This window comes from Oratosquilla oratoria, chromosome 12, assembly GCF_046742065.1.
Source record: "Oratosquilla oratoria isolate Oo_2021 chromosome 12, ASM4674206v1, whole genome shotgun sequence".
NCBI classification, from domain to species: domain Eukaryota; kingdom Metazoa; phylum Arthropoda; class Malacostraca; order Stomatopoda; family Squillidae; genus Oratosquilla; species Oratosquilla oratoria.
Window position 1 is genome coordinate 24056365 of NC_134788.1, and position 15026 is coordinate 24071390.

Sequence of the window (15026 nt, forward strand, 5' to 3'; positions counted from 1 at the left end):
CAAGTCGTCATGCACAGAGAACCACGAAATGAAATGTTCTAATAAAGGATTTAGGCCTACGTGAACGAGTAATTTATCGCACTTCCATTGTTTTTTCGCGCTGTCCGGAATATTGGTAGCTTGCTTGCATGCTTCTGTGCGATCAATGTGCTTGTATGCACCTCCCCCCCCTCTTCCTCCTCCTCCTCCTCCTCCTCCACCCCCGCGTAAGCCGTGGCCTTGCAGTGGCCCCTGAGCCCACCTGACCTGATATTTCGTTTACCGGGCCACTTCTGGTGGATAATGGCCATCTTGTTTTTATTTTCCCATCATTTATGGAGGGATTTATCCCGGGGTTAAATGTAGGGGGGGGGGCTTTTTCCGCCATGCCGATCGTCGATAAAGGATCGAATCCTCTTACGACCCCTTTCTCATTCATCTTAATCGGTTCCTATCCCGTTAAGAGGGTTGGATTCCCTTATAGACGATCGGATCGTTTATGACTCCCTGGGTGGGATTCGAACCCGTCTCCGACTTACTATTACTACTACTACAGCAGCGGCAAGGATAACAGCTGAAACACCAGCGGTTGGCGAACGTCCTGTGACGTGACGCAACAGCTGATTTTACACGTCACGCAACGACGTCCTTACGTCATTTTCGCGTCGTCTGCTTGACGTTTTTCGCGGGGGTGGGGGGTAGTATGTCAGGGTCGTTTTCGTCCCGTGGGGGATGGGGGTGGTGGGGGAAAGGGAAGGGGGGGAGATCAACACTAGATTAACTGTCACAGGTTAGTTAATCTTCAGTTAGCCTAACTAGAACCTAGACAGTTTAGTAACACTTAAGCTTCAACGAGGAAATCTGGTATTTGGTTTTAAATTATTCGCGGTGAAGCTAACGGGGAACACTAGCGCGTTTTACGCTCAAGTGGGCTGGATTGAAGGATTGCGACAGTGACCCCCGGGAGGGAAGGCGCCCCCGACCATCCCAGGACCTGCCACAGGGGCAGGGGTGTCCCTTGACCTCCCCTAGCCCGTAAAACACGGGGCACGTGTCAGTATCAGGGCATTTGAGCCACGTGGGATTTTGTTTGGTTCGCGAAAGCACGTCAGAGGCAAGAATATACATAAATCTCACAAAATAAGGATAACACGTAACCCCAGTGGCCCCGTTATATCTATTTTGCACCGAAGAATTTTATTCCCTGGGAAATACGTGTGAGTAATTCCTTCGGAACCGAGTAAATGTTATTTTCATTCCTAAGGCGCTACTTTCTTGGACGCACTATATTGTCTAGACGGTGTAATGTGCGGTCGGCGGAGGAATACTCTAGTTGAGTTTTGTGATTGTGAGCCCACGGTAAACTGGTGAACACTGTGCATAATGGCAGAAAGAGAAAGCGTTGAAGATAATCAACAGGGAGCCCAGCCAAGTACGTGTCACGAAAGGTCGTGAGTGTAGTGTTAGAGCGTGTGGCCGGGAGATCCCGTGAGCATAAACATTCACATAATCCGTGAGTGTGTGCTAGTGGAGCGTCAAGATGGCAGGTTCATTTTCGTCATCTATGTCCCAGTATTCTCCCTGATTTTCGCCCCTCTGCTCTTCTGACTTGACATCTGCCTTTTCAGAATAAAAGTACAAGTTGCTAGGCGTGTTTTAGCCGTGTGAGAGGAAAGAATACAGGAGAAGACCTCCGAAGTCAAACGTTTTGGAGAAGCCACCATGGTTCCAGTCGACCCTATTGACGTGTCGTTCTCTGTAGGACTAAAAATCCCTCTGTTACCTTCCCTCTCGGTCCCATCGTCATAGCCAGAACCCACGGGGCACCTGGGGACCCAGTGGGTCCTCCGTGGGGTTGTTTGTGGTGGGGAAAACAGGGGGTGGGTTTGGTGGGGCTAGCGGTGCGATTGTAAACACTTTACGCTAGAAGATGGACAAGTAACCGCTAGGAGTTACTGGCCTCTCCCTTCCCCCCCTCCCCTCCCCTTGGCCGGACCTCTCCCAGTTACCAGGTTATTGCTCCGTGATGGGCAGGGTAGGCCTAAGGAGTGGAGGTCATTAGTTGTCAGCGTTAGTGGGCATAAGGAACATAAAGACATGACATGTACAGCGGAATCTCGATCCTCGCTTCTAATCAGCGCTTGCTCCGTCGAGCCGTAGAACGTCCAAACATTACTCTTTACCTTCTTCGTTTTTTTTTTTTTTTTTTTTTTTCTCTCTTGCATTTCTTTCTCTTGGTTCCTCTCACCTATGGGTGTCGTCATGCGAAAAGGGCTCCGTGCATGGTCGTGCACGTGTGTAGCATGTTTCCTCGGGCAGATTTTAATGAGCATGTAATAGGTCATGCAAATCTGCTCCCCTTGCTTGCTAGTTAGGTCAGGTCAGACATCCATGCATAGCATACACACACAATTTACATTGTGTGTGTATATCAATGTCTATGTTTTTATATACATGTATATTATATACATGGTATGTGTGTATATAATATGCATTTATATTTACTTATTTATATATAGACACAAAGATACATATCCTATGCTTCACCCTATTTCAAGGTAAAAAAAAAAACATCCCCACTTGAAGAAGCCAGTTTAACAGAAACAGAAAATTATTATCAAGAAAATTACCTAATTCATCTTCCTCCACTGTGGTAGTCCATTGTCAATCTGCATTTTTCTAATTGTAATGTAAGTTCATGACTTTTTCTCCAGCTACTACATATCTTTGAAATTTGATAAAGTATGGCTAATTTTAATGCATTCTTGGAGTGAATACATCTGTATGTGTGTCCTATTTTCATCCACATTCTATTTCTTAACCCATTAAACTCCGATGACAAGATGTCTTGTCATTTGGTAAAATAAAACAAAAAATCATAATAAAACAACAAACTGTTTGATGATCAAACAGCACCAGAAAAATATGACGTCATCAGTCCTCCTTCAGGAGGACTGATGACGTCATATCAAACAGTACCAGAAAAATATGACGTCATCCGTCCTCCTTCAGGAGGACTGATGACGTCATATTTTTCTGGTGCTGTTTGATCATCAAACATTTTGTTGTTTTATTATGATTTTTTGTTTTATTTGACCAAATGACAAGACATCTTGTCATCGGAGTTGAATGGGTTAAAATATCTTTTTTTTTTTTTTTTTTGTCCATTGATCAGAACATTGCCATCAAGTCAACTACTTGTAGTCTTTCATCTCATGGGTTACCTCTTAAGCTAAGGATTAATTCAGTTGTTACTTTGTACATACATACATATACCAAAAGTTTTTTTCCCCCTTACACAGGAGGTAGCCAAAAGACAAAGGCAAAGAAAACACTCCCAACCATTCCATCCCCTACATATTCCACTCCCCTCTACTCTCTTCTCTTATCTTGGCACCTCCAGGATGACAGGTCATCCCCACATCTTGTCCATTGCCCTGGATCTTAATATTATTCATTTTGTGTAGGGACCACCTCACCGTCACATACGATAATCCAATTTTGGGGAAGGATCAGGTTTTCATGAATTTCATCGTCATCTGTCCATCCCCATGATCATCAGTGCATGTTCCTTTCGTAATCATGGTAATTTACTCGTTGGATGACAAACTCAATGACCAACACTCACGGTCTCGGTACCTGGAATTCTTTCGCTTCATGTTGAATGAATCGTTGATAGCCTACGGTTTTGCCCGTTTCCAGTGTTCGTGTAATTTTTCACAGATGGTACTGGTCATGCGTTCTTTTTTCAACAAGTATACAGTTTTAAATCCCATCAACCCTTGGCTTTAGAACTTGCATCATTTCTACTGGATAATGTGCTTTCTTCAATTTCGTTTTTGTATCTTTTATCTGTGCATTCCTGTTCTTGTCTTTTATCCTCCACAAAATCACTCTCTTTAGAAAAGATTGGGAAATTTATTTTATTTCAGCCTGAGTTTGTGTGTACTCATGGTCATACTTTCTCTCTCTCTCTCTCTCTCTCTCTCCTTCCTCTCTCTCTCCTCTCTCTCTCCTCTCTCTCTCTCCTATCTTTGCATTTGAATGTATTCCTTTAACCCATTCAACTCCGATGACAAGATGTCTTGTCATTTGGTCAAATAAAACAAAAAATCATAATAAAACAACAAAATGTTTGATGATCAAACAGCATCAGAAAAATATGACGTCGTCAGTCCTCCTCGAGGAGGACTGATGACGTCATATTTTTCTGATGCTGTTTGATCATCAAACATTTTGTTGTTTTATTATGATTTTTTGTTTTATTTGACCAAATGACAAGACATCTTGTCATCGGAGTTGAATGGGTTAAAGGAATACATTCAAATGCAAAGATAGGAGAGAGAGAGGAGAGAGAGAGGAGAGAGAGAGAGGAGAGAGAGAGCATCCTTTGATCTGATGAGCTCATGAAAATGATAAGTATCCTGTTCCACACAGGAGCACTCATTCCTGTCCATCTTTCCCATCACCTAGCACAAGTATTATAAATTTTGTACAACAAAGGTTACTATCTATATAAAGGTCTTCTTCCCTCCCATACAAAGGAAGTAACCAAGTCAAAAGCACACACTTATGCCACCCATACCACTCCTGTCCGCTACCCTTGCTTCCGTTGTATTTTAGCTCCCCTTATACATCTTTTTACTCTATTTATTCAGTAGATGCTAAGATAGAAGGGAGAGGAGTGGAGTATGATAGGGATAGAGTGGGCGGGAGTGTTTTTTTTTTTTTTTTTTTCTCTCTTCTTTCTTTTATTTTATTTTCTTTTCTTTTCTTTCTTCCTCCCTTATAAGGGGGAAAAAGCCTTTGGTATATATGTATGTATTACTAGACAAAGATTACACCAGCAGAATATGACTCAAACATCTGCAACAACCTAAGTCACATTGCATGTGACACAAACATACAAAAACACGTACTCGTGCTCAGATTCCAAAATAGGCAAGCAAGACCATTCCCCAAACTTTATACTCTGGCTCCCCGTCATTTCGGCACAATCTAGAAGTCCCTCCTCGCACTGCAAGCAGGAACCACATTGGCACGACTCTGGTCATGTCACTGCCAAGCTTTGAAACTGAACAAACACAAGACTCGATACTTACCCGAGATGTAATCACATCACAGACACAGAACACCTCGTTCCAACAGTACCCTGAATTAGCTTTACCCAGGCAATGAAATCTTCCTTGAATGACTTGGGGACTGATGAGATGGCCATTGATGGTTAATTTGGCACTGTGTCACCTATAAGAGATCAGGGACATCAGATTAATTTATATATATATATATATATATATATATATATAATTCTAACTATCTCCATTTGCCTTGTACATCTCTTGGCCCCATTGCCCCCCCCCCCCCCCCCTTTTTTTTTTTTTTTTTTTTTTTTTTTTTTTTTTTTCTCTCTCTCCTCTATCTCCCTCCCCCTCACCCCCCTTTCTATTTCCATTTCTTTCTCCTACAAAACAAACCATTGGCACAAACTCTTACACCTGTATTGTGAAGGTGGTACACAGATATTTCCCATTTCTTGTGTTTCTCTTGTATTCATGAATTCCACCCAACACATTAAAAACTATTTCCTCAGATTTATTGTAACTAATCTACCAGTGCTTGTATCCTACCTGAAACCTATGAACAAGTCTTTCCAAAATTGTATGCTTTGTGGAATTCATTTCATGGCTTTGTATTCCAATTACCAACTATAATTCAAGCACTATATTAACACTTCTTCCTGTGTCAGTCATGTGTACTTTAAAAAGAGTCAATGATGTCAGGTTTTTTGATAAGCAGTAGGTCATGTCTATCAGGTGTGTCATCCTTCCCTAACCTTGTCATTTTTTTTATTTTTTTTATTTATGTATTATTGTTAGTATTTATTATCATTTATTTATTTAATTTTTTATTATTATTTATTTTATTATGTATATATATATATATATATATATATATTTTTTTTTTCATTCATTCATTCATTTGGTGTGTGTGTGTGTGTGTTTACCAGTACGTAATTGTAATGTACAGGAAATGAACTGCTCACTGAGCTATATCTCTTTCTTTCCGTCTGCTGTATCTAGCTTTAGATTTGATAACCTTGAGGCATGTCATGCATCTGCATGATTAACTGTATTTTTTCACGTCCTTCACATTTTTTTTTCTTTTTTTTTTTTCCCTTAAAAAAAAACACATAATGCTCTCATATTCTAAATCAAGATTTATTTATTTTATTTTATTCATTTTTTTCCTCCAACTTGGTCTGCTCTCTATCTTCTCTCTTTCTTCTCTAGCTCTCTCTTTACATCTTTTCTGCCATTTGTCTTCTCTCAATCTTGCTAATATCTTTAGTTATTGTGTGAGGACCATATTCCAGTCTTGGAAGTATTAGGGTTTCTAGTATTTTATTTGTTTATTTTTTTTACTTACCATTATTTATTTGTTTATTTATTTTGTCGTCATCTCTTCATTAATGTTAGGAGTGTGTATGTCACCTCCGTAGTCTTGACATTTTTGACCAGTGATGAGTTATCTCTCAACACTCCCAGTAGGACCAGATTGATGGGTACTTCCATGTCCAGTAAGATGGACACCACCATTCCCCATGTACTTCCTCAACTCCGTCAGGAAGAGCAGCCCCAAGAGGCTGACATATGACGTCAGTCCTTGCTTCGTGCAAGGACTGATGTCATATTTTTCTGGTGTTTGATCAAACATTTTGGTGTTTTGTGATTTTTTTGTTTTATTTGACCAAATGACAAGAATCTTGTCATCGGAGTTTAATGGGTTAAGAGGAACTTGGGGCAGCTATTATCAACAACACTCGCAGGTCATGTGTTGTAGGGCTAGTTGTAGAATATGGGGTGTTAGCTGTCGCTCCCCATTCCAGTTACAGAACTTTGCTACTAATTTCTTTGTTGTTGGCCTGGATTTTAGTTTAATCCATTTTGTTATTGAAACTTGCACATCTTCATGGAAAGCTATACTTCCTAACATCTTTTAAACAGTCTTGCTTTTTTCCGGCCTTTTTTTTTTTTTTTTTTTTTTTTTTTTTTTTTTTTTTTACGACCTATTGTTGATTTTTCATCCAAGACTAGTATGGCCCCATTGTTTGTTTTCTGTACCTTTTCATGATCTGTGTATCATTATAATATCACATTATCTTTTCACCTTCAATCTGCTAATGTAAAAGTCCTGATTTTCTCAGTCTTTAGTCTGTGTGTTTGTAATAGTTGTGGCCAGGAATTATACTGATGACTAGTCCTCAGGCCACCCCACAGGCCTAGTGTAGGCCTTATGGTCTCTTGCAGTCTCCTTCACTCCTATGTTCAGATTTTGCGGGAAAGAAACTTTGTGTTGTATTGATGCGATACGGTTTCCATGTCATCATTTGAAAATATAAATTATAAGCGGAGCAATTGACATTTGTGAACTCCCCACGTGTGAAAAGGTGTTAGAAATACAGTGGAAGTTGAAAGAGAGGTCTTGGGCCTAGTTTGGAGACGGGTCTTGTTACCGATGGAGATGGGGGGGGGGGGGGTTGGCTTTTGAAAATACTCGGCTATGCTTTCTGTCCCGTAGGACCAATGTATTTGCTCTGTTGTAGTATACAGGAAAGGAACATTGATCATTAGGTCCTGTCTCCTATTCTCCCTTTTTATCATACCTAGCCTAAATTTCACTCACAGTACCGACTTAACCCATGTCCTTGTTTTCCAATTATCATGTTTAGATTTTGAACTTGTGTATTGTTTGAGCTTAGACTGTATCCCCTCCTAATCTATTCCAAGTATTTATGCATCTATATGGAAAATATATCTTCACATCCTTTAGACATGTGGTCGTTCTTAGTTTGCCCCCCATGACCTCTGGAAACCCTCCCATCTTTAACCCATTAAACTCCGATGACAAGATGTCTTGTCATTTGGTCAAATAAAACAAAAAATCATAAAACACCAAGATGTTTGATCAAACATCTTGGTGTTTTATGATTTTTTGTTTTATTTGACCAAATGACAAGACATCTTGTCATCAGAGTTTAATGGGTTAATAATCAGGAGATCTCTTCTGTCAATGCAGTCTGTCCCCTATTTACGTGTGCATGCGTGTTTTAAACATAATATACATCTCTTTTAACATAATATACATCTCTTTTGTCAACTATCATACCTAACACCAGAAATCACTAGGATCTAAGTTGGGTAATAATTGTTTGTGAGCGACATCAGAAGTTGGGTAATAATTTTTGTGAACTACATCAGAAGTTGTTGCATCTCTATAGTGTCCCAGACCTTGTTATCTCATGTCAATTTGATCAATTTCCTTTATTGTCCAGAACACTACTATACTCTTGTTACCCTCCTTGCTTCCAATGATGGTATGTATAGTGCCTTCAATCTTTTTGCACGTCTGTATGAATGTAGTGTACATGAAATGAGCAGCGTTTATGGAGTCCCATCTCGCACTCTACAATTTATCGTTCCTAGCCTCAAATTCATGTACGGTTCTGACACGCTTGTGTTTGTTTACCTAATTATCAGGATAAGATCCGTGCGTCTGGGGTCTCGTCTGTGTCTCCACGGGTCAAACAAAGCTTGCTTAGGTTACTGTACTAAAATGTCTTCATCCTTGCAATACCACATTTTATGTGTATTTATAGCTTATTAGGCACATTATTCGTCTGAAATTTCAGTTGGGTATTGATGAATTGCACAGCCCGAAACAGAGAACCAATGTTCGTGAATCACATTTATGTACGTGATTACAGCTGCATCCAGTGTTGTCTAATGTACAGTAGTAATGTGGGTGACGAGGCAAGTCATCAAGTCGATCAGAAAATGACGCCCTGTGATCTTTTAATCTTAACCCATTCAACTCCGATGACAAGATGTCTTGTCATTTGGTCAAATAAAACAAAAAATCATAAAACACCAAAATGTTTGATCAAACACCAGAAAAATATGACGTCAGTCCTCGCTTCGCTCGCAGCGAAGCGAGGACTGATGTCATATTTTTCTGGTGTTTGATCAAACATTTTGGTGTTTTATGATTTTTTGTTTTATTTGACCAAATGACAAGACATCTTGTCATCGGAGTTGAATGGGTTAAGAGGGTGTGAGGGACGAGGTCGTTTACCACTTCCCATAGTACAATTACCAAGTAACCTAGATTCATATCAGACCTCGAAGAGATGTCAACAAACCATATAACTCTGCCTCAGGATATCTTTAATGCTTACTGTTGTGCCATGTCATTGTTAATAGGGCAGTCGTACACCCCCGCAATTGTCCAAACCATTTGCTACTTGAAAGGATCCAGTCACATCCTATGATGGCCATTGTTGTGCTTAGGACCCGTCTTTCCGGCACAAACTATGTTGCTGGATACTGGATATGGTTGACAACTTTTATATCCAGTACCTTGTATAGGTACTGTGTCTTACTACAATGCTTCTGACCCAGGGCAGTGAGCAGGACGCAAGGATGACCCGTCACCTGTGAGGAGCTAAGATGAGAGGGAGGAAGGGGTGGTGGATGGGAGTGGAATGGGTAGGAGTAGATACGTGCCTGACTTGGCTACCTCCCATATAAGGGGAGGAAAAGTTCCTGGTATTAGATAGACCTTGTATAGGTATTATACCTGGTGGTTGGTATACTTCAAGTGTGGGGCTGTCAGAACTATATACAGTATCTTTATTTAGCCTTTCTATATCAAAGTAGTTCAATGTAGCCTGACGTGCTGCATTGCGGACAACCCTTACCTTGATTTGGAATCACAAATTTGAGGGCTTAGAATTCCCAACAGGTTGGCTTCGTAGTTTTTCTTAGTCAAATGTTCTTTGAATGTTAGTTCACCACTGATTAGTGCTCAGGTCCTGTTTTATAAGACCTTTGTCTTCCTTTACCTCTTTCCCCACATGAAAGTTTCCTGTCCTCATATCAAAGGTATGGACAGCAACATATATTTTCATTCTGGTAATGGAAATGTTTGATTAGCCAAGCTAATCTGTTAGCTTTGTTAGTTTACAAAACCCTTAGTTTTCTGTCATGACTGATCAGTGGCACAAAGTCCTCGTTATTATTGTCTAAAGATGTTTTCAATCCTGTTGTCAAACGACGCTTATTAGAGTGGTGTCTATCAGATCCATTTCTTGTTGTTGCTATCCTGTAGTTTTATGCACTTCCCATCTGAACCATTTTCTGCTTGTTCTGCACAGAAAAAAAATGGTAGTTCACCAGAGTAGGTTTCAGGGAGATTGTTTATAAACACTATCATTAGGACTATGTCATTCATAGTATTTGCCAAATTATTGTTTCAATATTGTTGAAGTTGAATTGAAATCTTGAAAGCTGAAGATGACATGGTTATTAAAAAAAAAGGTATTTTGTAAACGGCAGATGGTTGAAGTATGTATTTGTTGGGCTTAAAAGGGGGTGGGGAGCCTGTACAAGGTACTCAACAAGGAACTGTTGTTTAAACTGTGTAGAAATGGATAAAATACTAGTGGGAAGTCAAGGGAGAATGAATATCGGCAAAAAGTATTTATGGGTGGAAAGGAAATGTTTGTATTTGCCATGTTCTCTGCTCTTGTTATTAGTTGGCAGGAGTAGTGAGTGATATGATAGTTCCTCCAGTTTGGAACCTTTACTTGGAAATTTCCAATATGAATTAAAAGTGAAAGCTTTCAGACTTAATTTCCACTGTTGTTGTCAATAGGGAGCTTGCTCGTACACTAAAGAGTGTTGGTTGCTTAAAATTATATTACATTTTTTCCCATTCCGTACAGCTCTTGGCTAGATCAGTTAACTTGCTACAGTTGTGGGTGTCCCCTGCATCTTGTCCACAGGAGGGGTAGTGTCAGGGAATACATGTCTGTATAGCTGGAAAAGTCGTTCATAGTTTCCATACACAGGTAAGAGGATTCGACTGAGTCTCATGGGACATTTGCTAGTTAGATATGAAGTTACACTGATAATACCCCATAATTCTCTAAAAGCACATGATACCAATGATGTTCAGACACCTCTCAAGTCTGTAGCTAGTATACATGGCTCATGGCTGTACAAACAGGACATGGAACACGAGCAACAACATTCAGATCTTGATCTTGTGCACAAATGTCAACAAAAGCAATCCTTTGAAGGAGTTGGTGTCTTGACCCACCACTTCTATCCACTACACACCCAAGGAATGTGAAGCAGACTTTGATGCCCCCACCACATACATGGATGGATTGAACTGTATCATCCAGCAAGCCTTCGATATCTGGACTTTGGTCTTGGTCCTGGGGATCTTGAGTCCTGGCAGTCTCTTAAGATTTCACCAGAAGTGCAGCAGCATCAAGAGTGGATATCAGCGATCTTTTGTGTTGTTAGTGGATGTTCCCCAAGGACGATACTTGATGTGTGTCAAATACCCAATTCATTCAGTTGTTTAAAAACATCAGAGTAGGGATGCATCTCTGTTTCACTTCTGAATTAATTGGAAAAAAGCCAGACATACCTATTCACATTTCACAACATGTTATCCTTGAATATAGGCCACATGTCAACTCAGCTGTCCTCCAAGGAAGTCCATTGATCTGCAGCTCTCAGAGCAACCCTCAATGTATTGAATTACATGCCCTATTAAGATCAACATAGGCTGGAAACAGCCTCCGTAACCTGTGTCAACATTCCACAAGAATTTGAATTGTTAACATCTGGTCAGTTGTGGACTGACTGGGCATGAACCCAGATTGCTCAGGACTCGGGGACTTAAGCAAATAGAAGTGAGCCTGTGCCAGTAACAGATGGGCAAAGCCTGATCTTGTACATAGAACATATACTGCAGTAATTGTTGCAGTCTTGCCAGTCACATTTCCCCTTCCAGAAGAAGATCTTAAGAGACTGGACAGCAGCCAGTACTACATGCAATTCTTTGTGATGTCACATATGCCAGCCGCCTTTCCACCATTGAATTTACAGTCTCTAACACCTAATTCAGAGAGGGTGAAGTTTTGTCAGTTGGTAACTCTGGGAAGGTTGCCTAAACACCACCTGGGGCAAGATGGCCACTTGGAGGGATATCAATGTGTATAACTGCTCAGTGCTCAGCCCAGCAAACTCCACACCCATCTATTTCTCTTCATCAGCTCTTCAGACAGTGTTCTCCATTGACCACAGATTTAGAGCATTTTATTCAAGGCTTGGTAAGCAGGGCAGAGATTATACATATTGAAATGGCCTCTGACATTGTCAATCCCTCAAGAACCCGGGTTACCAAATTTTGTCACAGTGGGCAAGATAACCGAGGGAATAATGAGCACTGGACGCATAATCATTTTGTACAATACAATACAGTGAATACACAAAAAGCAGCGACATACACAGTGTGGCTGTGGGTTGGTTGAATTGATCTCATGGGGGTAAATCCTGGCCGAGAGCTCTTGTCTGCCATTTCAGAGTCCTGTGTTGGTCCAGATCCCCGACCACTATGTTTGCACAGTTTATTTCTATCTTCTCGAGTATCTCATAGAACCCCATATCACTTCTTGGCTTTGGACGCTCCAGTGCTCTTCTTGGAAGAGTTCAGTTTCCTATAGGTACCCCTACAGGTCTTCAGGGGTCCTTAACCCATTCAACTCCGATGACAAGATGTCTTGTCATTTGGTCAAATAAAACAAAAAATCATAAAACACCAAAATGTTTGATCAAACACCAGAAAAATATGACGTCAATCCTCGCTTCGCTCGCAGCGAAGCGAGGATTGACGTCATATTTTTCTGGTGTTTGATCAAACATTTTGGTGTTTTATGATTTTTTGTTTTATTTGACCAAATGACAAGACATCTTGTCATCGGAGTTGAATGGGTTAAGGATCCTAAGCACTTTGAATCATTTGGAGATGCTATTGCATCATCCATGAGCTTCAGAAGTAATCCTGATGGATTAGATTGGGAGTTTCCTTGTTAGACAAAAGCTTGAGTGCTGCAACAATATGTTTTATGATTGATCTCAAAAAATGGCATTGGTAAACTCAAGTTCTCTGTATTAGTATTGGGTAAATACAATATGACAACTGTCCAGAATTTTTCACAGAGATCTCTGGGAGGGTCCATAGACAGTTTTTGACCACCATGGCACAGCAGATTTCAAGCCAGTGAAAGTTAAGACATTACTGTTTATGACCACCAGTACTATTAATGCTACCTGTCCAGGTAACTGAAGCTGCTCCCAAGGATTGATGTGTCACCTTGTGGTGGCAAGGGCATCTTGTAGTGGTTTGGCTTCCAACTCTTGTCATTGGGGGTTGGTCCCGTGATGTAGCTGCTGTCACATCCGTGATTGTGTACACAATCATGAACACCAACAACACAATATACACTCGAGAAGGGATTTGTGGGAAAACCCTGTTCTGGCCATGGTGTTACTCAGGACTACTCAGCCAGTCAAGAGGATAACAACAAATATTAATAGAAATTCTATTACTACTATGTACTACTATTGATTGCTTAATTTATTTATTTCTATGACCTTCATGGTCATGGAGCTGTGTGGTGAAAGCAGTCAGGATCTGTCTCCTGCAGACACAGTTCATTTGCCCCTCTCTCACCACAGACTGGAGTTGACTACCCTTTTATATTTTGTATTATTTAAATTTAATGAAACCCAATACAAAAAAAGTTCATGTTCAATTGGTTTTGTATGTGTGCTGAATTAGTAGGTGGGGACCTGGTACCACTCAGGCATAGGAGAGCTGATCTTAGAGTGAGAATGATAGTCTACATCTCATCCACTCCACAATACTGCTCTTTGGTTGTTGTTTCTAGCAAGTGTAGAATGCCTTTGCCCTTGGACCCATCCTGCCTGAAGTCATGAAGGTTATCGGAGTGAACGAGCCCTGGTCCACGTTCTGTATACACTCCTTGTACATTTTCATATTTTTATTCTCATTTTGGGAGTGGGATATAGATTTAATATATCTAGACTTTACAAAAGCTTTTTATACCATCCCCCACAAAAGGCTACTAACTAAATTAACTTCACATTGAATAAGTGGTAGCTTATTAAGTTGGACTAGTAATTGGTTGAATGATCGAAAACAGAAAGTTAAATGGAAAAACTTCTGGATGGAAAAATGTTACAAGTTGAGTTCCTCAGGGTTCTGTTCTTGGTCCACTTCTATTCATAATATATATAAATTACTGTATATAGACCATGAACTAAAATCTACTGTTTCCAAATTTGCTGATGATACAAAACTGTGCGGAATGGCAAATGATCACTTAAATCGATTAGATATTCAAGAAGACTTAGATAAATTACAGCAATGGTCTGAAAAGTGGCTTATGAAATCTAACACAAGTAAATGCAAGGTAATACACATAGGTAAAAATAACAGTAAGTACGATTACAAGTTATTCGGAAATTTATTAACAAAAGTGGATAGTGAAAAGGATCTCGGCATAATTATTAGTAACGATCTCAAATCATCCAAGCAGTGTATTTCAGCCTCTGAAAAAGCAAATAATATCCTAGGACTGATTGTGCAATCTTTTGACTTCAAAAGTCCATCTCTAATTAACAAGCTATATATATATATCGTTAGTTCATCCACATTTGGAATATGCTCTTTCTGTATGGTCACCAAATCTCATTAAAGACATTGACAGATTGGAAAAAGTACAACGGCAAGCCACAAAACTGATTCCAAATATAAAAAATAAATCATACTAAAATCGACTAAAACATATGAATCTGTTTTCCCTAAAAACAGATTGGAGGATACAGGTCTAAGATTCTAAAGGGAATTGATATCAAAAGTGACAAAAAATTTCACTCTGAGAATCAGATAAGAAATAATGGTCTCAAACTGTCCAGAAATAGATTTAATTTGGAAGTGGGTAGAAACAACTTTGCCAATCGTATAGTTGATGAATGGAATAAACTTCCTGTAGAAGCAGTGCAATGTAGCTCAGTTCGAAGTTTTAAGAATCATTTAGATAAACACCTAAACAAGATGCTGTAATGACTATCATTTATTTTATATATGTGTATATATTATTTATT

The 15026-nt window shown here is 39.8% G+C and overlaps 1 protein-coding gene across 2 annotated transcripts in view; it reads left to right on the forward strand.

Annotated features, from left to right (window-relative positions):
* The first annotated feature begins 1302 nt into the window (after positions 1-1302).
* LOC143031119 (transcriptional regulator protein Pur-beta-like) overlaps positions 1303-15026 on the forward strand; it is a 332337-nt gene continuing 318613 nt past the window's right edge. The window contains exon 1 of one of the 2 annotated variants that reach the window (XM_076194594.1): positions 1303-1411. In XM_076194594.1, coding sequence (XP_076050709.1) covers positions 1363-1411 — 49 coding nt within the window. In that variant the 5' untranslated portion in view covers positions 1303-1362. The remainder of the gene's footprint in view (positions 1412-15026) is intronic. The other variant, XM_076194593.1, reaches the window with a different exon arrangement.